The sequence below is a fragment of the Eptesicus fuscus genome, chromosome 9, assembly GCF_027574615.1.
Source record: "Eptesicus fuscus isolate TK198812 chromosome 9, DD_ASM_mEF_20220401, whole genome shotgun sequence".
Classification (NCBI taxonomy): Eukaryota; Metazoa; Chordata; class Mammalia; order Chiroptera; family Vespertilionidae; genus Eptesicus; species Eptesicus fuscus.
The window spans coordinates 28690085-28711761 of record NC_072481.1 but is presented as its reverse complement, the minus strand read 5'-3'; the positions used below and the strand labels follow the sequence as shown (position 1 = coordinate 28711761).

Genomic DNA, 21677 nt, shown 5'->3' with positions numbered 1-21677 from the left:
ACCAAGAAGCATAGAGCTTATCTTATAAGCAGGTGACATCTGAGGTTTCTTAAGTGGGCAGGGGTATTACAAAGGGGTTAAGTCCGTTGGCAGGTGGAAAGGCGGGTGGCAGGAAAACCCATGTTCAAGGAAGACGAGAAGGACTTGGAAGGGGAAAATGTCAAAAGACATTTCAGAGTAGAAATGATTAATAGAAATGTCAGATGACATGTGAGAAGGTTGAAAGAGGAGCAGAGAAATGGCTCATTTGCGCAATGAGGCAGATGGCGAGACCTGTGGGTTCCAGAAAAATGCCACCAATGCAGGGCTTCTACGTTCACAGAATCAATCAGTCGCCTGTTCTTTCCACCCAACACATTCTTAAAGATGTCAACTCAGGAAAAGCCAGTAGGGGGTGCTATAGGCATTCTTTCCCTTCCCTGCCCACCGTGGGTGTTATAACTGCCAGTCTGTTCCCATCTGTGGCTCTCTGGCGACAGTCTCCACAAAAGGCAAACCTGGCCAGCTTGATACAGCCCCTTTATGTAGAAGGTTTTTTGTATAAACAGACTTTAGCATCCCCAGCCAGTCTCTCTTACATACCTGGTGACTTGGCACCTGACGGGCCTGGGCCAGCTTTTCCCTGCCAGAGTTGCTGAGTGGGGACCTGGAGAATTGGAGGGCTTTTGTAGGCCATCCTGACTGAGGAGGGATCAGGAACAGAAGGTTCGGCAAACTGTTGTGTCCACGTTTTAAATTCAGAAAGCCACTCAAAGCTTACACAGGCATACCGTGCTTTATTGAGCCTCACAGACACTGTGTTTTTTACAAATTGGAGGGTTGTGGCAACCCCGCATCAAGCAACACTATCGGTGCCATTTTTTCCAATAGTTCAGGTGAAGGTTAGCATTTTTGAGCAATAAAGTATTTTTTACTTAAGGTCTATACGTTGTATTTAGACATAATGCTATTGCACATTTAACAGACTACAGTGTGGGGTAAAAATAACATATGCACTGGGAAGCCAAGAAGTTCATGCGATTTGGGTTGTGTTATTCGCTTATTGTGGGGGTCTGGAACCAAACCCATACTATCTCCCCGAGGTATGCCTGCCTGTACAGTTGACTTCGGTGTGACCTCTGGACTCCTCGGAGCACAAACCACCCCAGAAAGTACTCCTTAGGGAGCCAAATCAACCCTTGAAATTATGATTACTCTTATTATATTACTCTTATTATTATTTTCATCAAGTATTTCGTGCCTCATCTCCTGCTTGCTCCCTCTTGACTCCAGGCCTGAAACACTCTTCCCGGTCCCCTGCCACCCCATGGCGCCTTCCTCACATGGGGTGAGCACCCCTCTTCAAACTCTCAGGGCATCTCTTGGCATTGGATCCAAGCTGGACCTCCTGTGTCTGGCACCATGACCAGTGCATAGTAGGCTTTCAGGAACTCGTTCTTAAGTGATTTTTTATGAATGGATGAGTGAGTGAGTGAATGAATGAATGAATGAACGAACACAACAGGGGAATCAGGCTGCATGGGTCTCGGTCACACTCTAATAAGGACTGAGCCATGTCCTGGAGGTTCGTTAGGTGACCAGCATCATGGAGGTGCCCAAGGCTGATAGTGGGGTCAGAAAGAGGCATTCACACCTAAAGGTATCAGGAGCCAGAAGTCCCAGACATGTGACAGGGTTGTGGAGGGTGGAGTGGGGGAGAAAACTAGGGCAGGGTCCACTTGGGGGCATGACAGTAGCAGAGGGGAGAGATGCTGCAAGCTGGTTAGGAATCACAGCAGGAAGGATAGACACGAAATTCTGTTCAGACACAGAATCCACAGGGTTCAGTGACCAAATGGATAGAGATGACCAAGAAGAAGTAACTACAGAAGTTTATGGAGAGGACTGGGGAAATGGTACCCTCAGCCTCTAATTTTTATTCTGATGACTGTTACTCTGTGGAATGAGGCAGGAGAGTGAAGCCAAGCGACACCAAGTGAGAGGAGAGGAGAGCCCCTGAGTGTGCGAGTGGCCCATGAGCTCACTGCAGCTCTCCCGAGCCTCCTCTCGGTCTTCTCTCCCCTGCCTGACCTTTACCCCTGGTTTATAATTTCCTCATTAGTAAGAATCTCGTCTTATTCAACTTGGTATCCACTGCATTCGTTATTCATTTGCCTACCCATTCCACAAATATTTATGGAGCACCTCTTAGGGGCAAGGCAGAGTCCAAGGTCTTAGAACCCCATAAATACTAGTACACATTTAATTGATCGTGTCATGATACAAAGTCAGCATAGAGAAGTTTGATGGGGAGAGGCGGGGAGGGCTGGCAGAGACTTTCACTGGAGAGCATCTGGGAGGAAATGTGGCCGATTCATCACCCAGGCCTGGGTGGGTTAAAAGGGTAAAAGATCAGATGGAGAAAAGCTGCTGACTGTCTACAAAGACAGGCACAGGGCCTTGCCTGAGAACAGGCGGTTGGCAATGACTGGGCACCTCATCCACGAGGGAGGGAAGAAGAACACTGAAATTAAGTGATACACTGAAAATCGGAAGGTATGTTTGACATGCTTAGACAAAGAGGCTCTGGGGGGAAAGACTATGATGGGGTGTTCCTCTTGGGCTCCGCGGGCCTGTCCCCATAACCCAGACGTGCTGTCAGAACTCAGTGAGAACAGTGCTTGGGATCATCCCATTCTCTGGGCTCAGACTCCACACTCACAATGTCCCCTGTGGAAGCACAGCTTGTTCCCGGCACAAGTCCGCTCCATGTAGGTTTGGCCCGCATTGACTGTTTTGGTAGTCAGACCTCCAAGGCCTTGCTACCCACTGATGGCCTGGCTCACAGACCGGCGGCAGCATCTCTCAGGAGCTCGTTAGAAATGGAGACTTTCAGAACTAGCTCCAGACCTACCGAGTCCGAAGCTGCATTTAACAGGATCCTCAGGTGATTCCTCTGCGTGATCTATGGGAGGTGCCGCTGTAGACAAGCCAAGTACTTGAGGCTGTGGGCTCAGAGCAACATGGCCAGTGTCTCTCTGGGCCTGTGGTGAAGGGGACACCTCCGCAGAGCCACCCTGGCTGCCCTCGTGCTGAGTAAGAAAAGGAAGGCAGTGATCTGAGGTGTGGGAAGGGAAGAGTGTTCCCAGGGGCAGAGCCCCCACCACCCGGCGCCCAGCAGGCCCTTCATCCTCACTCCTTGCCACTCCCCTCTCTCACTGGGTGTTCCAGGATGCAGAACTGCTGCTAGTCGCCCACCCGCCGTGTCCTACTTCTGTGCCTCTCTCCTGCTGTTCCAGTTGTCTAGGACCCCCTTACCTTCTCCTTGGCAGCTCCTTCAAGCCTCAGCCCACGGACCTATTCCTAGGAATCCACCCTGGTCATTCAGGCAGAGCTAAGCACCTGTGCTTTGTGCCCCACTCCTGCATCTCAGCAGGGCAGCCACGCATTGCACTGTGCCAGGTCCCCCACGAAACCTTAACCTCCTCAAAACCAGGTCTCACTTTCTGTATACCTCAGGGTCAGCGCAGTGCCTGGCACATAATTGGTACTCATACATATGGGATGGGTGATGCATGGATGGACAGGTGGGTGGGTGGATGGATGGATGGATGGATGGATATTATCAAACACAAGAGAAGTGAACTTCAGATGGATGTTGCAAATGTTAATTATCCACATACTTTTCTGGGTTCCTAACTAAACAGTATGCTGTGGGGGGCAGAAACCATGTCTTTTTCTGTCTACATCTCAGGGACATGGCAGATACCCTATAAACATAGGCTCAGCAGTTAATGAAAAAAATGAATAAAGGATAGCACAGTACTTAAGAGCTTGTAACTCTGGAGCCAGGCTGTCAGGCTCAGAATCCTGACACAGTCACTTACTATCTATGTAATTGGAGCAAGTTACATAACCTTTCTGTGCCTCGATTGCCTCTTTTGTAAAATTGTGATTATAATAGAATCTACTTACAGGGTTATTATGCTTCTTCAATGCATTAAATTCATATGAAGTTCTTAGAAAAGTGTTGTCACTGTTGGTGTTGGAAAGAGCCTGGATGGATGGAAATTGTGTGTACTGTCTGTATCTAATGTTGCTAGAGTCCACCTGAAGGTAAGTTAGCTGATGCCTCAAGAGGCTGAGCCATGAGCTAGGACGAAGACTCATACCCCAATAGAGGCACCAGATAATTAATCTGGGTTCAGGACCAACCCCACCCATTCCCCACACCCTCGGCCCCTAGCCAGGGCAATGCCCTGCGCCCACTGATCACTCATCCATATTCACTCTCTTTTCCTCCTTTTATGCAGGAAAATGTCTCCCTCATCAAGGAGATTAATGAGCTCCGCAGGGAGCTGAAGTTCACCCGCTCCCAGGTCTATGACCTTGAAGCAGCTCTGAAACCGACCAAGAAATTCCAACAACAAGAGGCTCCAGAAACAGGTACTGTCCCCAGTGGCTAAAGGAGATGGACATTGGGACAAACAGACCAATGGCAGCCATGGGCAGGTCACCTTTTGGCTTCCGAGGTAGCCTCTCCTAAGTGTCCTCCTGTATCAGGTCACATCCACCCCATGGCCTTCTGGGAGCCTCTCATGCCACACACCTGCTCTCTAAAGGGTCTGTGAGGACCTCCCACATTCAAATATACGCAGGTCCAAAATCCTTAGAGTTAGCCACAGTGTCAGAATCTTTCAGATCTTAGAGCAGCGATTTTCAACCTTTTTTCATCTCGTGGCATGCAGAAACTACTAAAATTCTTTGGCCCATCAAAAAATATATACTAGTATATTTTGCTGATCTGACAAAAAATAGGTATAATGTTGATTTGTTCATACTAGACAGCTATTTTGTTGGCTCTTGTCATTTCTTTTATTTGACAATCTAAGGGAAAAGAGGTCAGTGGCCCTGACTAAATAGTCAGGTATTGCATGTTTTAAAAAATTCTTGGAGCACACCTGTTGAAAATCATTGTCTTAGAGCATACTGTATACTGTATATTACATGGCAGCCCTAGAGTAGTGTTTCTTTTGTGAAACAGTTGTATATTTACACTACACTTCATAATTTTAAAATGCATTTCATTTTTAGAGCTTTGTGCCTCTTAGAACTATGGATAAGGGATGGAAGACCTGTATAATTAAAAACACATAAAAAATCAGAGACTATTTAAAGGGAGAGGGGGAAATGATATTAGAAATTATAAATGAGTTATTACTGTACTTATATCCTAAAGTTCCTCTGAATTTCTGACAACCAAGGCAAAAAAGGAAACAAAGAAATATGATTATTTATATAGTTTTCATTTATGGATAAAGGAATTTTCTTTTTCTGGAGAAAAAAACCTTTCCCTGGCACTAAATTGCATGAAAAGCTTATCACATGGATGCTTATGAAAGGGGTGTTGAATAATATAATTGATAGTCTATAATTGTAGGTTTTCAGACAATTAAAAAAACATTCTTCAGGTGTCCATTTCTTTCTTACCTGGACAGTCAATAAAAACCAAGAGGGTAAGGCATTTCTGTGGAAAAGTAAGCCAACGTGGTTCAAGTATATTGTGTTCTGGTGATTTACATTCAGGAATAAAGCTTAGAAACCTTGACAAAACAGCCCATTGCTGAGGACTGGGTCTTTCAAATATGAGTTGTCTCATGTACTGAGGTTATATAAGACTAGAGGCCCAGTGCATGATTAAATCATGCACGTGTAGGGTCCCCTAGGCCTAACCTGCCATCCAGGCCATATCCACTGCCCCGCAAAGCCTAGCATGCTCCGTGGACACTGCTAGCAGCCTGCTCCCCGCTTTTGATGGCAGGGGGTCTGCTGGTGCCAGAGCGGACACACAGCTCCCTGCTTTTGATCATGGGGGAGCTGGGTGTCTGTCTGCTAGTGCACCAGGCCTTTCAGAAGCCTCCGGCATGGCGTAGAGTAGTGTTTCTTTTGTGAAACAGTTGTATATTTACACTAAACTTCATAATTTTAAAATGCATTTCACTGACTGGTTTGGCTCAGTGGATAGAGTGTTGGCCTGTGGACTCAAGGTTCCCAGGTTCGATTCCAGTCAGGGGCATGTACCTTGGTTGCGGGCACATCCCCAGTGCGGGGGGGCGGGGGGGGGGGGCGTGGGTGCAGGAGGCAGGTGATCGATGTTTCTCTCTCATCAATGTTTCTAGCTCTCTATCCCTCTCCCTTCCTCTCTGTAAAAAATCAATAAAATATTTTTTAAAAATGAATATGCCTGAGAGTCCTAGCAAATAATTCATTGAGACATCCTCAGGATGAGGTATGATATATCTATCTATGGTATTCTTATTACAATCATGGAAATTTTCAGACATATTCAGAAATTGAGAGAAAAGTCTAATGAATCCATCCCCCAACTTCAACAAGCATCAATTTCTGTCACTCTTGCTTCATCAGTGTCCCTACCCCACAGTAATTGCCCCCACACCCACCATGGATTATTTTTAAATAAAACAAACATCATGGCACTCATGTAATGTAGTTTTCTCATGGGAAATATTTATAGTTCACTAGAGGCCCCGTGCATGAAATTCATGCATGGTGGCGGGGGGGGGGGGGTGTCCCTCAGCCCAGCCTGCACTCTCTCCAATCTGGGACCCCTCGAGGGATGTCCGACTGCTCATTTAGGCCTGATCACCCCCTAACCACTCCCCTGCCAGCCTGATTTATGCCTAACTGCTCCCCTGCCAGCCTGTTTGCCCCTAACTGCCCTCCCCTGGGGCCTCTTTTCCCTTAGATTGTCAAATAAAAGAAATGACAAGAGCCAACAAAAATAGCTGTCTAATGTGAACAAATCAACATTATACCTATTTTTTGTCAGATCAGCAAAAAATACTAGTATATATTTTTGATGGGCCAAAGAATTTTAGTAGTTTCTGCATGCCACGAGATGAAAAAAGGTTGAAAATCACTGCTCTAAGATCTGAAAGATTCTGACACTGTGGCTAACTCTAAGGATTTTGGACCTGCGTATATTTGAATGTGGTAGGTCCTCACAGGTGGATGTGACCTGATACAGGAGGACACTTTAGTCCGATCCAGGACTGCTAGCTCCCAAGTGCTCGCCTGCCTGCCTTCCTGATTGCCCCTAACTGCTTCTGCCTGCCAGCCTGATCACCCCCTAACCATTCCCCTGCCAGCCTGATTGATGCCTAACTGCTCCCCTGCCAGCCTGTTTGCCCCTAACTGCCCTCCCCTGCAGGCCTGGTTACCCCTAACTGCCCTCCCCTGCAGGCCTGGTCCCCCCCAACTGCCCTCCCCTGCAGGCCTGGTCCCCCCCCAACTGCCCTTCCCTGCAGGCTTGATCGCCCCCAACTGCCCTCCCTTGCAGGCCTGGTCCCTCCCAACTGCCCTCCCCTGCTGGCCTGATCGCCCACAACTGCCCTCCTTTGCAGGCCTGGTCCCTCTCAACTGCCCTTCCCTGCTGGCCATCTTGTGGTGGCCATCTTGTGTCCACATGGGGGCAGCCATCTTGTGTGTTGGAGTGATGGTCAATTTGCATATTACTCTTTTATTAGATAGGATAGAGGCCTGGTGCACAAGTGGGGGCCAGCTGGTTTGCCCTGAAGGGTGTCCCGGATCAGGGTGGGGGTTCCCTTGGGGCATGGGGTGGCCTGGGCGAGGGTCCTGTGGTGGTTTGCAGGTCGGCCACGCCCCCCAGCGACCCAAGTGTAGGCCCTGGTATCTGGGATTTATTTATCTCCTATAATTGAAACTTTGTAGCCTTGACATTGAAATTGGGTCTCAAAAGAACTGTTGGCCCAGAAAGAAACTCACTACAGACTGATTCATTTGCCTGTCAGCATAACCATTATTGCTTTTCTCATTTTCGGTTCTTATAAGTGTATTTCTAATAGCACATGATCTCACTCATCTAGGGGAAATAATGAACAACATAGACTGATGAACAAGAACAGACACAGAAACAAGGAGGCATGGATCAGACTGTCGGGCCTCAGAGGGAAAGCAGGGGAGGGTGAGGGTAAAGGGGAGAGATCAACCAAAGGACTTGTGTGCATGCATATGAGCCTAACCAGTGGTTAAGGACAACAGGGGGGTGGGGGCATGCGTGGGGAGGGGGGTGGGATGGGAATGGGGGGATGAGGACAAATATGTGATACCTTAATCAATAAAGAAATTAAAAAAAAAAAGAAAGAAACTTTGTAGCCTTGAGTGGAGGCCTAGGCCGGCCAGGGTGTGCAGAAAGCTTGGCTTCCTCCATCGCCAGGGGCAACTCAAGCCTCCTGCTCTCTCCAGCTCCATGGCTGCCACCATTTTTGTTGGGATTTATTTATCTTCTATAATTGAAACTTTGTAGCCTTAAGTGGAGGCCTAGGCCAGCCAGGGTGTGCGGAAAGCTTGACTTCCTCCATTACCGGGGAAACCCAAGCCTCCTGCTCGCTCTGTGGCCATAGCCATCTTGGTTAGGTTAATTTGCATACTCACTCCTGATTGGCTGGTGGTGGGTGTGGTGGGGGTATGGTCAATTTGCATATTACTCTTTTATTAGATAGGACTAGCGTTCCCGTTGCAGGAAAAATCCTGCAATAGGGTTTCCTGCTGCACTCTACCCCGCCCCGCCTCCACTCCTCCCTTGTCCCCCGGCCCGCCTTCCCCACCAGCCCGCCCCGCTCTCCTTCCTTCTCCCCAGGCCCCGCCTCCGCTCTGCCCTTCTCCTCCCCCCGGCTTGCTTGCTTCTCCACAGCTTTGCTCCCTTCAGCATATCTTGGCTTCTTTCTATGCTGTTTTGATATGCAAATTAGCCACCATCTTTGTTGGGGTAATTTGCATACTCGTCCTGATTGGTTGGTGGGCGTGGCTTGGTTGGTGGGCGTGGCTTGGGCATAGCAAAGGTGCGGTCAATTTGCATATTTGTCTATTATAAGGTAGGATAACAGTTGGAGACATATATTACCAACTGCCTGCCTTGATCATGTACAGCCTAAGTCAAACCTCTGATTTTGAACATGGGCCCGCCAAGACAGGCTAACTCAAAATTTACACCCTCAAGTTGTTTAAGGAATTGATGAGTTTGGTTGGCTTTTAAGAATTTTTTTTCCAAACAGGAGAGGTTGCCATCTCCAAACCACCATTTTAGTTTCAGCAGCATATTAAGTTTTTATTCACACAATTAACTAACAGGTCTGCTAGATACACCTGCTTGTTTTCAATTACTAAAACCATATCATTAGAACTTCTAATTAAAGATGGTTCATTGAAAACCTACTAAAATAGCACAAGTAAACCATAAGATCTAAAAAAAAAACAACCCAAAAGAAAGAAAGAAAGACACAAAAATTGGAAAGCTGAAAATGGATACATGAGTGGTAACTCCACTTCATAGGCACAAGAAACCTGACTCCTAAGCCAGGTTTGGGAAAACTAGAGGAAACCTAATCACAGAACCCTCAAAAGGCTCAGAAATTAGCAGAAGCTGACATCTCTGGAAGTGGAAGTAAAGTGGGCCTGAAAACAAAAGGGACATTTTAAAAAGTTATTTGATCTGCCCAGTATCTAATAGAATGGTTAAAGATAGACCCTCGCCATCCCTAGTTGGTTTGGCTCAAGGGATAGAGCATTGGCCTGCGGACCTAAGGGTCCTGGGTTAGATTCCAGTCAAGGGCATATACCTTGGTTGCAGGCTCCTCTCTGGCCCAGGCCCTGGTCAAGGCCCTTGCAGGAGGCAACCAATTGATGTGTTTCTTCTCTGACATGATAGTTCTGTTTTTCCCTTTCTCTTCCACTTTCTCTAAAAATCAATTAAAAAGTATCCTCAGGTAAGGATTGAAAAAAAATGATAGACCTTCAATAGGGCCATCATCATTAAATGTTAGCCTTCCAAAGAAAATAAGGGGAGATTTCATGCAAAGGATCAAAAATTCCAATTGCAAAATACAAAATCAACACACAAAAATCAGTTGCATTTCTATACACTAAAAAAAATAACTTTTTTTTTCCTTTTTCTATTTTTAAAAAACAATTCACTGCCAGCCCAGTTCTTCTATCATTGTAACTTTTATTTTTATTTATTTTTTAAATAAATCTTTATTGGTGAAAATATTACATATGTCCCCTTTTCCCCCTCCCCCCCCATTGACCCCTTCCAGCCCCCGCCACAGCCCCCTCACCCCAGGCCTTCAACACCCTATTCTCTGTGTCCATGCGTTATGCATAAATGCATACAAGGTCTTTGGTTGTTTATCTCCCCAACCTTCCCTCTGAGATTCTGCCTCTGTTCCATGCTTCCATGTCTCTGGATCCACTCCATTCACCAGTTTATTTTGTTATGTAGATTCCACATGAGTGTGATCATGTGATACTTGTCTTTCTCTGACTGACTTATTTCACTTAGCATGATACTCTCCAGGTCCCTCCATTCTGTCTCAAAGGGTAAGAGATTCTTCTTTTTTACTGCTGCATAGTATTCCATGATGCAAATGTACCACAGCTTTTTGATCCACTCATCTCCTGATGGGCACTTGGGCTGTTTCCAGATCTTAGCCATTGTAAATTGTGCTGCTATGAACATAGGGGTGCATATATTCTTTCTGATTGGTGCTTTGGGTTTCTTAGGATATATTTCTAGAAGTGGGATCACTAGGTCAAATGGCAGTTCCATATTTAATTTTTTGAGGAAACACCATAGTGTTTTACACAGTGGCTGCACCAGTCAGCATTCCCACCAGCAGTGTAGTAGGGTTCCCTTTTCTCCACATCCTCGCCAGCACTTGTCATTTGTTGATTTGTCGATGGTAGCCATTCTGACAGGTGTGAGATGGTACCTCATGGTTGTTTTGATTTGCATCTCTCTGATAATTAGTGACTTAGAGCATTTTTTCATATGTCTCTTGGCCATCTGTATATCTTCTTTGGAGAAGTGTCTATTTAGGTCCTTTGCCCATTTTTTAATTGGATTGTTTGTCTTCCTTCTGTTAAGTTGTATGAGTTCCTTATATATTTTGGATATTAACCCTTTATCAGATGTATCATTGCCAAATAGGTTCTCCCATACAGTGGACTCTCTTTTCCTTTTGTTGATGGTTTCTTTTGCTGTGCAGAGCTTTTTATTTTGATATAGTCCCATTTGTTCATTTTCTCCTTAATTTCCTTTGCCTTAGGAGATGTATCTGTAAACATAATGCTATGAGAGATGTCTGAGATTTTGCTGCCTATGGTTTCTTCTAGGACTTTTATGGTTTCACAACTTACTAGTACATTTAAGTCTTTTATCCATTTTGGGTTTATTCTTGTATATGGTATAAGTTGGTGGTCTAGTTTTGTTGTTGTTGTTGTTTGCATATATCGGTCCAATTTTCCCAACACCATTTATTGAAGAGACTCTCTTGACTCCATTATATGCTCTTGCCTTCCTTTGTCAAATATTAATTGAACTTAATGGCTTGGGTCTATTTCTGGGTTCTCTGTTATGTTCCATTGATCTATATGTCTATTCTTATGCCAGTACCAGGCTGTTTTGATTACGGTGGCTTTGTAGTGTAAGAGGAAAGTACTTTCCTTTTTTTTTTTAAAAAAAAGTACTTTTCAATGTAAATGTCTTTTGCCTCCTTGGTTAAGTCTATTCCTAAGTATTTTATTCTTTTTGATGTTATTGTAAATGGATCTAACTGGACAGAAAAGGGAGTGGATGTAAAAAGATCCCATTTGGTAGGTAAGAAATAGAGTTGTCCAGGAAGAAGAGGTCCAAACTCAGTCAAAGAACAGATGCCTTGAGCACAAGGCAGTAAGAGAGGTCATGATGGGAGAATGGAGACCTCGTGTGTGCTAAGGGAGGGGAAACTACAGGAGTGGGTGCTGACACATCGTGGAAGCCAAGAACATTCCTGCTGAGGGTCCAGCCTGTGAGGCTAGGTAATGGATGAGCCCTGGACCCTGGTGGACACCAGCGTCGCCCAGGATGATGGCAGCATCTGAGGATGACTGGGGACGGGAGAGTTAAGGGAAAGTCCTCAAGAAACATGAATGAGTGGCCACACCAGGAGGGGTAGAGAGGGGTCTGTCTCCAGGAGCAGGGGTTTTACCCGAGGAGGAGCACTGGAGGTTTAGAAGCCAACCAACGTCAACAGGAGAGCGCCACCCTGATTGGGGTGGGGAATGGGAGAATGAGCGGCCTGCACGGGAGGGGCCTCAAGGCCAGCAGCCTGGGGCTCCGGAGAGGTGCTGGGCTGAGGTCAGTATTTGGCTATCACTCTCAGGTGTGTCTCTTCACTTCTCCACCTTGGATCCCTAGCATCTGGGATTGAGTAGGTGCTCAATAAAACTTGGAGGAGGCAGGGAGGGAGGAAGGGAGGATATGCTGCAGTCCAATGACAGGCCCGCATTCATCCTGCTCTGTCCCTTACAGGGCCCAGTGAGGCCACACACCGCGTCACTCCCACCATGAGACTGAATGAGCAAGAAGAAACTGGGAGAATTATTGAAATGCAACGCCTAGAAATCCAGCGCCTCAGAAACCAGATCCAAGAACAGGAGCAAGTCCCAGGGTTCCACTCCATCGGTGGAGTTCGGCTTCCTTCCCTCGGAACGAGGCTTCATTCTTTTGCCAAGGTGGACGCTGAGGTGCCCAACAAGTGACTCCCTCTGGTGAGCCACCTCCAGCCACACTAGGGGAAGCTGCGCATCTGCCCCCGGGCCGACTCTGGGCTGCAGTCCCTGCGGCACTCACCGCCCCAGCCTCTCTCCTGCCCTGGGGAATTGGAGACTTGGTCAGAATAAAGGTGTTTGCCCACAGCTGTGCCCACCTCTTTGCTTAGCCAAGGAGCTGGGGAAAGAAGAAGGGAAAGGGAGGGGGGGGGACTCTGAGGACTGGGGGTGTCTCCAGCTCATCCAAAGCCACCTCTCCCTGTGGAAATCACACTGAACTTGGAGCTGGTTCCTGCCACCACGTTCTCTGGGCCCCACAGATGGGCTGCCTGCTCCCACTTTAAGTATCACTGCCCGCGTGTCTGACCTGGCTTTCTCCTCCGCCAGCCAGAACAGGACCCGACACAGCCTCCGTCATCTGTCCTCCTTTATGAAACCTAAGGAGGCTTTCTGAGGGTTTGTGTAAAGATCAGAGTAAAAGAGAGAACATGGCAAAGTTCCCTCAAGTGTCCCTTATCTGCTGACCCTGTTGTTAGAATTAGAAGTAGAGCCCCACTCTTATTTCTCTCACCTCCATGCCACTCTAGACTTGTTCCCCAAGGTCCTACCCCCCCCCCTGCAATTCTGGGGGACACCTCTTCCTCTGGGACCCATCCTGGGTACCCAGCCACACATACCAGAAAAGGTCGTTTTTATGCACTAAAGAGCAAAGCAGTATACCCAGACGGCCCTGTCCTCCCACCTGCGGAGGCCAGGCACCCTTCTAATACCCTGCTGGTCCCTGCTGCCTCTTAAACCTGTGACCCCAGGCCATCTCCCCAGCTTCCCCGATCTGCTCTGGGCACTGCTCTCGGGTTAGTTTCCCCAGTGAGCGCCGAGGCATGGCTGTCACACTTGGCAAGTCTCTCCTGAGGGCTGGGAAGAGCAGAAAGAAGGCACAGGGCAGAGGCTGTAAAGCAAAGTGTACACGGGACTCTCTCTCTCCGCAGTTCCACACCCCCACCCAGCCCACACCTGCCACAGTGGCCAGCTTATCTCCTCCAGACCAGGCCCAGGAAGCAGGACAACGTTCAGGCACCCTGAGAGATTCGCCCACCAGGACCACAGCCACGCTGGGCAGACGGGCTTTCTGGGAGTCGGACTTCTCCATTCCCGGCCAGCACCTTGCCTTGACCTTTGTAGAGGAAACGGACTCAAAATGAGTTTGGGGAGGTCAGCAGGGCCAGATGGTGCAGGGCAGTGAAGGCACATACAGAGGCCAGTGCTGAGCCACCGAGAGTCCCTCCCCACCACCTCCCAGGCTCTTGACACACTGGCCTCCTTCCAATTCCTCCAAAAGGCCAAGTTCTTCCCTGCCTCCAGGTCTTTCTACACCTCACTCAGAGAACTTCCACTCATCCTTCAGATGATAACTGAAATGTCGGGGGACTGTCCTGACTCTGCCCTCCCCCCCCCCTATATTACACTCCCACATGGCTTCCTTTCATAACCCTCTGTGACAGATCCGTTCAGTTGTAGATGCTGCCTCTCCTTCTAGGCTCTCGTTCCACGGAGGCAAGGCTCTGTCGGATTTTAAAGTTCACTTGGGTACCTGGGTGGGTCACTGATTAAGGGCCCTAATAGTGGAGGCAGGGGGACCAGTTAGGAGGACACGGTGGCTGACCACATGGGAGAGGACAACTGCTGGAACCAACATGGTGGCGGTGGAGACGCAGAGAAGTGAATCCTGACTTTAGGACCAGAGGGAGTTGTCCAAGCAAGGGGGGCTGGGGGCGGGGGGTGGGGGGGAGAAAGACCCAGTAAGAAGGAACGTGCCAAAGAAACGGGCCCTTCTCAGGGCCAGAAGGAAATGAATTCGCTGTGGCTATGAAGTAGCAACATTCAAATGACAGACTTTTCAACTTAAAAATGCCTTAGAATCAAGATATCCCATTTCCCCTGTAAGATGAGCCTTAGGTTACAGATGGGGAAACCGACACCAAGGAGGAATGAAGTCACCAGCGCAGGGTCACACGATGGAGCCAGGATTGCAGGCCATCTCCCCAGTGGCCTCCCCATCCCATGATCGTAAGCCTGCCCCGGAGACGCGTCCAAACAGAGCACTGGGCCAAGTGTTGGCGGTATTAGGAGGGTGACATCTGGAGAGTCCAGCCCAGAAGAAAACGGCGCTGACACCTGCCAGCTAAGCTTACCTAAGCCGGAGGCTGGCTGTGGCCCAGCTGGGGAGGAGGAGGTGGAGGAGAAAGCCCAGCCAAGGAGAGCCCGCCACAACAGAACCTGGCCCTGTGGCCAGCGCGTCCGCAAGGTGTTTTCTCAGCTGCACAGGGTGAGCACAGCTTCTTGCTAGCAAAGCTGGGGCCAGAGGAATAACCTTGCTTACCTCTCCACGCTCTGTCTTGTGTGTTCCGACATCCACCTGTTGGGTGGCATTGATTGGGTGGCTGCTGCACCTGAGACCTCCGTCCATTGGCCTGTGCTGACCCCAGGGGCAGGTTCTCACCTCACGGTGCCACCTCCTCCTTCACGGGGTCTCTTCAGCCAGTTGACGCCTCACTGAGTGGGCCTGGCAGTCCCTCCTCCCGCAGCCTTAGGAACCTTGCTGGCCACTCCAGTGGCCAGGCATTGGCATATGGACTCCACTCTCATTCTTCTGGTTGCAGTCCATCATGGAGCTCTGGGAACTCGTGCAATGCTGGGGTGACCGCGGGTGCCTTTGGAGGCTGCCCTCTGCCTGGGCCCCAGACCGCCATGTGCTCTCCTGCCCTTCTTCTAGAGTCAGCATCAGCTCTGGCCACACCATGTGGGTTCCCAGCTGAGCCTCCTCTGCCATCCTGTTCTCCCAGCACCGAAGACCCTGCCCCATAGGAGGTTCTGGCATCAGTGTCCATCTTTCCCCATATAGAGTGTGAGCAGCCATTACCAGCCAGCTGCTCCCAAGTAGTACCTGAGGGACCCTGGTGAGCATGGGAATGTCGGTGTGTCCAGGTAGGACCCCCCTGGCACTCACTGCTCTGGATTTGGAGTGAGAGGTAAGAGAGAAGACATGTCGGGACCAGGACTGGGGAAAGGGAGGGGAATTTTCACAAGTTCCCTGCCCAGCTCTACCTGGGACAGCTGGACCGTGGGTCTGCCCGGGATTGGCCCCTCCTTGGGACCAGGAAGATAAATACTCATAGATGTCAGACATGTGCAAGGGGAATACACAGCCAGCAAGCCTGCCAGGCCCCCTGCTCCTCCCAGGGAAGGGGACACCTTTATAACGCTTTGCAAAATGGCAAACCACGTGGTCCCCCCGCCCCCAGACCGTGGTCCCCCCGCCCCCAGACCGTGCCCCGCACTAGGCAGCCTACCCTAACCTTTCCCAGGGACAGAACCGCCCAGAGCTGCACCGTCCAGTAAGGGAGCCGCAAGCCACGTGTGGCGATGGAGCGCTTGAAACGGGGCTAGTCTAAGGTCCACAACTCATTTTCAACAATTCATACAAAATGAAAGGCTGAAATAGCTCATTTAATCATTTGCATATTACAGTGAAAATATTTAGGGGTTAAATAACAAGTTTAATGTAGTAGCGTCGATTTCTTTTCACCTTTTTAACGTGGCTACTGGAACCTTGAATTCCATACGCGGCCCATGTTATGTTCCTACTGGACAGCACTGCTCTCGAGTTGGGACTGACCCCCAATCGTCTCCACAGCACAAAGCGAAGAGAAGCATGGACAGGTCAAGCATAAGCACTTTGCGAGCTGCTGGTGGAAAGGTAACTTCGGTTTTGGTTTCTTGTCTCCTTCAAACACATCAGGAGGAGAGAGCGCAAGAGGCGTTCATTTCATGGATCTCAATCCAGGGGACGGGTGACGGCCTCCAACCAGCTCCAACCAGCACCCGCCTTAGCCCACCCAGAGCACATGTGGTGTGTGGTGCCAGGCTCACCTGTTAGAAGCAGAGCCCTGACCATGTCCACTTATACTTCAGGACCCTCCATCGGTACCTCAGACGAGACCCAGTACCTCCCCGTGGCATTCAAGGCCCAGTGCAGCTCATTTTTGCCCTTCAGCTCACATGCTCCCTGCTCAAAACCCTGTCAGTTCACACTTCTGTTCATTCAGCAAACATTTACTGACTACTGCCCATGTGCCGAGCACAGTGCTGGCTGCTGAGGCCACGATGGTTAGCAAAATAGGCATAAACTTGTACCCTTTGGGGACCACATGTCTAGTGGGGGCTAACAGGTAAGTAAATAAGGAACATTACAGCGCATGCGATGTCAGCAGTTGTGGAGGAAGCACAGGGACCATAGGTGCTCCAAAGGGGCACCTCCACCAGACTTGAAGTCACGGAGGGCTTCCTGGAGGAGGTAACATCTCAGTTAAAGAAGTCCTGTTGGCCTGACTGAGGCTGGGCGTGGCAAATATCCCAGGCAGAGGGAACTCTGGGTTCAAGAACTAACCGGAAGGGCAGAGCATGCTGAACTGAACTACATGCATTCTGGCTGGAGGGCAGGGACCCGTGGCAATTAGCTGGCCTGGTGTGTATGGCAGGGGCTTGTGAGCCCAGTGAAGGAGTGTGGCATTTATCTGGAGGTTTGTTCTGCAAGTGTTTTAAGCAAGGGAGCTCCTGTTTCCCACAGGAGTGCCTTTACCCCTCCTTCCTGTGCTCAAATCCTGCCTCCTCCTGCCCCCCAGTGGGAGCCACGGGGGGGGGGGGCGGTTAGGGGGGTAGGAAGGGTGGTGGGGGCAGGCAGACCTGCCATAGTCAGGCACTGGATGGAGTTTTGAAGGAGAATGAGCAGGGGGCTTGTGGGGGCCTCGGCCCAGGGAAAGTGCCAAGGGATGGAGGGACTGGGGCTTAGGGACCAGCTGGGGGCTGGGGGGGGGGGGGGCGGGGGGCGCTGAGGCTCAGTCTGAGTCCGGATTTGGGATTTGGGGGCTGGGTTCAGGAACAGGAGGCAAAGCCGGCACTGCGGTGAGAGTGGGGTCCAGGACCTCATTCCAGGATTTGGAGCTGGGGTCAGGTGAGGAATTTGAGCTGAGGTTCCAAGCCCGATTCAGGGTTGGGTTGGGAGCTGGGACAGGAATTAGCTTTGGAAATGAGGCTGGGGGTTGGGATTGGGTTTCAAGGTTCCGGGTTGGGGCTAAGATGTGGGGTAAGATCTGGGGTTTGGAGCTAGGAGTTCTAGTTAGGGTTTGAAACTGCAGCTGGGGCTAAATCTAGGATGGGGTTGGAGCTGGGGGGGATGGGTTCGGGCCCAGGCGCTGGGGCAGAGACATTTCTCCTGCTGCCCAGGTCTGGGAATTCTGCCGGAGCCCTAACAGCAGCTGACAGAAGCCCCTCCCTTCCCAGGAATGCCTCCGCTGGAGAAGGAGTGCCACGTCAGCCAATCAGCTCAAGCCCGGACTAGGAAACACCTGTTGTTGATCTCCCTCCCCTCCCCACCCCCCTGCCAGGGCTCACCAGGGTGCAGGTTAGGCAGGTGAGCACCTCCCCCGGAAACGGAGCTGGGACGCTCCACCTGCCGGGCTCGGATTGGATCCAGCACTCCCAGGCTTCTCGTGAGTGTCCCTGGGCCCCCCTTACTCCCCCCCCCCCCCCGCCCCCCGCCGGCCGCCTCCATCTTCTCCCACTGGCTCGTCACCTGAGAGCCTCCACCTCACCCCCAGCCTGGCCCCACTGTCCCAGCACGCTTGTGCAAGCACTTTCTGACCAGTGAAGTCACCGCCCTGGGGAATGTGGCACTGACCCCAGCGCCCCGCCCACGGCCCCTTCTCCATCTCCCTTAGGGGCATTCGCACCTGCCCCTCCTACCCGGTTGCCGGGTTGCCCTGCGGAGGGGTTGTGGAGGACTGGTGATGCCTCACGTGGGGCGTAACCCATGTACAGCCTCATAGTCACATTCCGGAAGTGACCCAGGGCCTGGGTCCTAAGTATATAGCAGGAGTCCCATCCTGAACTGGAGGAGAGAACGAACGTTGTGTTCTTTTATTCAAAAAGCATGCTCTGGGCATCTGTGCAGGCCCCAGAATTCCCGCTGAAATTCTGTAAATGGAGATATCAAATGACTCGCCCCCACCCCTCAAGATAAATGTTTTGTCCTCGATTTTAAGATACGGAGCCTGGGGCTCTAAGAGGTGAACGCAAGGGAGCTTCCCTGACCCTCCCCCAAACCCCTTTTCTGACTAATCCACACCCAGCATTTATGGCGCGAACCTGCTGTAACCGAAGCTCCTTGAGGGCAGGGACCCCGGCTGCTCCATTTTGCCCAGTCCTGCTGCCTGGTGTCTTCGGGACAAGTTAAATGAGTAAATGAGGAACCACTCTGAGGTCCCTCCCCGAGTTCCCCTGCTGTAAGGACTGCAGCTGGGGTTCAGGTCCAGAGCCCTTCTTTCCCTTTGCACAACTTTAGAAAAATCTTGGAGGAGGAGGATGGGGTGGGCGGGGGGGGGGGGGGGCCGGGGGGTGAAGAGCTGGGGGACAGGAAGACCCGTGAGGAGGTGGGGTGTTGAAGCGTCGGGAAGCAGAGGGGATGAGGGCAGGGACTGGGATGGAGAAATGTCTAGAGGTGGCCTCCCTGGGACGTGCATACGTGAGGAACGAACAGAAGAGGAGGAGCAGGTTTGGGTAAGATGACGAGCTCGGGTTGGACCTGTTGCATCAGAGGTGACTATGGGACATCAAGGTGACAGTTGGCTTATGGGTCGGGAGCCCAGGAGGGAGACTGGGATTTGAGGGCCATGGCTGGGAGGTTGGATGGGATGTTAGGGGAAGGAGGGTGTTAGGGATTAGATCCTAACGTGCAGAGAAGGAACCACAGCCCTAAGAGAGAATATTCAGGGTCAGGCTGCTGGTTCCAGAAGGGTTAAGTCACCCCCCCCCTCCCGTCCCGTCACCCTCCCCCCAGGAGTCAGTGGTGACAGCTGAAGCCATGTGAGTCGGATCCTGAATGAGGCTTTATCTCTGGCTCTTCGTCATCGGCCACCGTCCACCATCCACCATGGCACCAGCTCCCTCGGCCAGCTGGGATGGGACAGGCAACTGAGAGAGCCAGAGAGGTCAGCTGGGGAAGGGGGTTCCCCGGAGGGGTGGGGGTGCTTTCTATGGGGAAACTCTCCTGGGGTCATTGGGGAGGCATTCCCAAGCAGCAGTGCTGGGGAGGGGGCTTTCTTGGGGAGTATTTCAGGGGACCTGGGAGGATTCTCAGGGATCATCCCCACAGCCCCCAGGAGAGACCATGGGGGGCAGGTGGGCTGGGGAGGTAACAACAGTGATTCTCCCTCACAGACGATGGTGACTTTGCCCTGGACTGCGAGAGGAACAGGACTTCGGGCTCCCAGCTGCCAAGCAGGTGGCGGGGGCTCCAGGCCATGATCTGCACCCTCTGACCGCTGGTGCTGCCCTCTGCCCTGACTCCCGCCAGACCCGGCCATGTCGGAAGGAGAGGCTCCTGCCCCGCGGGGCCGGGCGCTGCCCCCAGATGTGCTGGCGGAGCAGGTGGAGTTATGGTGGTCCCAGGAGCCGCGGCGCTCGGCACTCTGCTTTGCCATGGCAGTGGGCCTCGTGGCTGGCTGCGGGGCCGGCGGCGTGGCACTGCTCGCCTCCACCAGCAGTCGCTCGGGCGAGTGGCGGCTGGCAGTGGGCACCGTGCTCTGCCTGCTGGCCCTGTTGGTTCTGGTTAAGCAGCTGATGAGCTCAGCCGTGCAGGACATGAACTGCATACGCCAGCCCCAACATGTGGCCCTGCTGCGCAGCGGTGGCGGTGCCGACGCCCTCGTGGTGCTGCTCAGTGGCCTGGTGCTGCTGGTCACCGGCCTGACGCTGGCCGGGCTGGCCGCCGCCCCAGCCCCCGCCCGGCCGCTGACCGTCATGCTGTCTGTGGGCATCGCCCTGGCTGCCTCCGGCTCACTCTTGCTCCTGGGCTTGCTGCTGTATCAGGTGGGCGTGAGTGGACACTGCCCTCCCCTCCGCGCAGCTGCCCCCTCCGCCCGCAGTGACCGCAGCGGCAGCGGCAGCATCTTCAGCATCTCAGGGCGGCTCTCCGCTGGCCAGCGTCACGAGACCACATCCAGCATCGCCAGCCTCATCTGACCAAGCCGGGCCCTTGCCACAGCTGCCTCAGCCTCGTGGACCTGTGCTGGCGTGTGAGTGTGAGTGTGAGTGTGAGTGTGTGTGTGAGTGTGAGTGTGTGTGACTGTGTGTGTGCACGTCCCCAGCACTGTCCAGCCCTTCTACGGGAGGTGAGTGTGTGTCTTCTTGGAACTGGGTGTTGTGTCCACGGAACGGTCAGCGGCTGCCTGTCTGCATCCGGGGTCTCCAGCAGACAAGTATCTGGGGCCCCTGGAGATTCTCAGCTCGCTCCTATTCCCAGCACCCCTCGAGCCAATCCTGCCCTCTAGCACTCGTCAGGGGCTTCCCCAGGAGTGACTGTTGCCCACCCCAGAGACCACACCAGCAAGCCTTCATTGAGGAGAGTCACTGGTGGCGCAGTGGGCTCCGGAGCGTGACAGGCCTGCGTTGGAATCCCCCTCTACCAGTTCCCAGCTGGGGAACCTGGGCAAGTGACTCAGCCTCTCTGCGCCTCAGTTTTTGAGAGTCATGGTTGGGGTCATCAATGCTGAGGATCGAGTATGGAAGGACTGGGAACATTACAGGTGTGCATTAAAAGTGGTGGCTGCTATTACTGTTACTGTCTTTACATCCCCATCTCACCTAGAGACCTTCCTTTCCCTTTCTCACCACCCCACCCCCCACCCCATCCGAAGTGAACACTCTTGCCTATTCTGCGCCAAAAGCATCTTGGAGGTGTCCTCAGTAAAGCCTGGGGTTCCTCCTCTTAGCTGCTATGAAGCTGAGGGGAGATGGGGGTTGAGGGGGGCTTGGCTTCGGGAAGATGGTGGGTTTCTGGTCCCAGAGAGGGCAGGGGGGTCCTTGCCATTAGCTCATGTGCTGGCTCACGAGGAAGCCTCAGGTTTGGGGTTTTGTCAGCTGGTGACGCGGGAGGCAGCAGCTCCCTACCCGCCCCTGCAACCGGAACACCCTGGTCCTGGTCCTGGTCCGTGTCCTCGCGGCACTGGCTG

The 21677-nt window shown here is 51.6% G+C and overlaps 2 protein-coding genes across 5 annotated transcripts in view; both read left to right on the top strand.

Moving 5' to 3' along the window:
* Positions 1-12756, top strand: part of CFAP57 (cilia and flagella associated protein 57) — a 57383-nt gene extending 44627 nt beyond the window's left edge. For both annotated transcript variants that reach the window (XM_054720811.1, XM_008151264.3), the window contains exons 21-22: positions 4293-4425; positions 12371-12756. In XM_054720811.1, coding sequence (XP_054576786.1) covers positions 4293-4425; positions 12371-12600 — 363 coding nt within the window. In that variant the 3' untranslated portion in view covers positions 12601-12756. The remainder of the gene's footprint in view (positions 1-4292; positions 4426-12370) is intronic.
* A 5308-nt stretch (positions 12757-18064) lies between these two features.
* On the top strand, positions 18065-21271 carry TMEM125 (transmembrane protein 125). 3 transcript variants are annotated; one of them, XM_054720817.1, is made up of 3 exons: positions 18065-18079; positions 19505-19655; positions 19885-21271. In XM_054720817.1, the coding sequence occupies exon 3, from the start codon at positions 20029-20031 to the stop codon at positions 20686-20688; it is 660 nt and encodes a 219-aa protein (XP_054576792.1). In that variant the 5' UTR covers positions 18065-18079; positions 19505-19655; positions 19885-20028; the 3' UTR covers positions 20689-21271. The 3 variants fall into 3 exon arrangements, with proteins under 3 accessions (XP_054576792.1, XP_028016031.1, XP_054576791.1); XM_028160230.2 differs by lacking the exon at positions 18065-18079 and adding an exon at positions 18086-18158; XM_054720816.1 differs by lacking the exon at positions 18065-18079 and adding an exon at positions 19142-19263.
* The last annotated feature ends 406 nt before the right edge of the window (positions 21272-21677 follow it).

Bases quoted from the DNA above. Each gene is read 5' to 3' on its own strand.
- TMEM125 (XM_054720817.1), top strand. From the start codon at position 20,029: ATGTCGGAAGGAGAGGCTCCTGCCCCGCGGGGCCGGGCGCTGCCCCCA.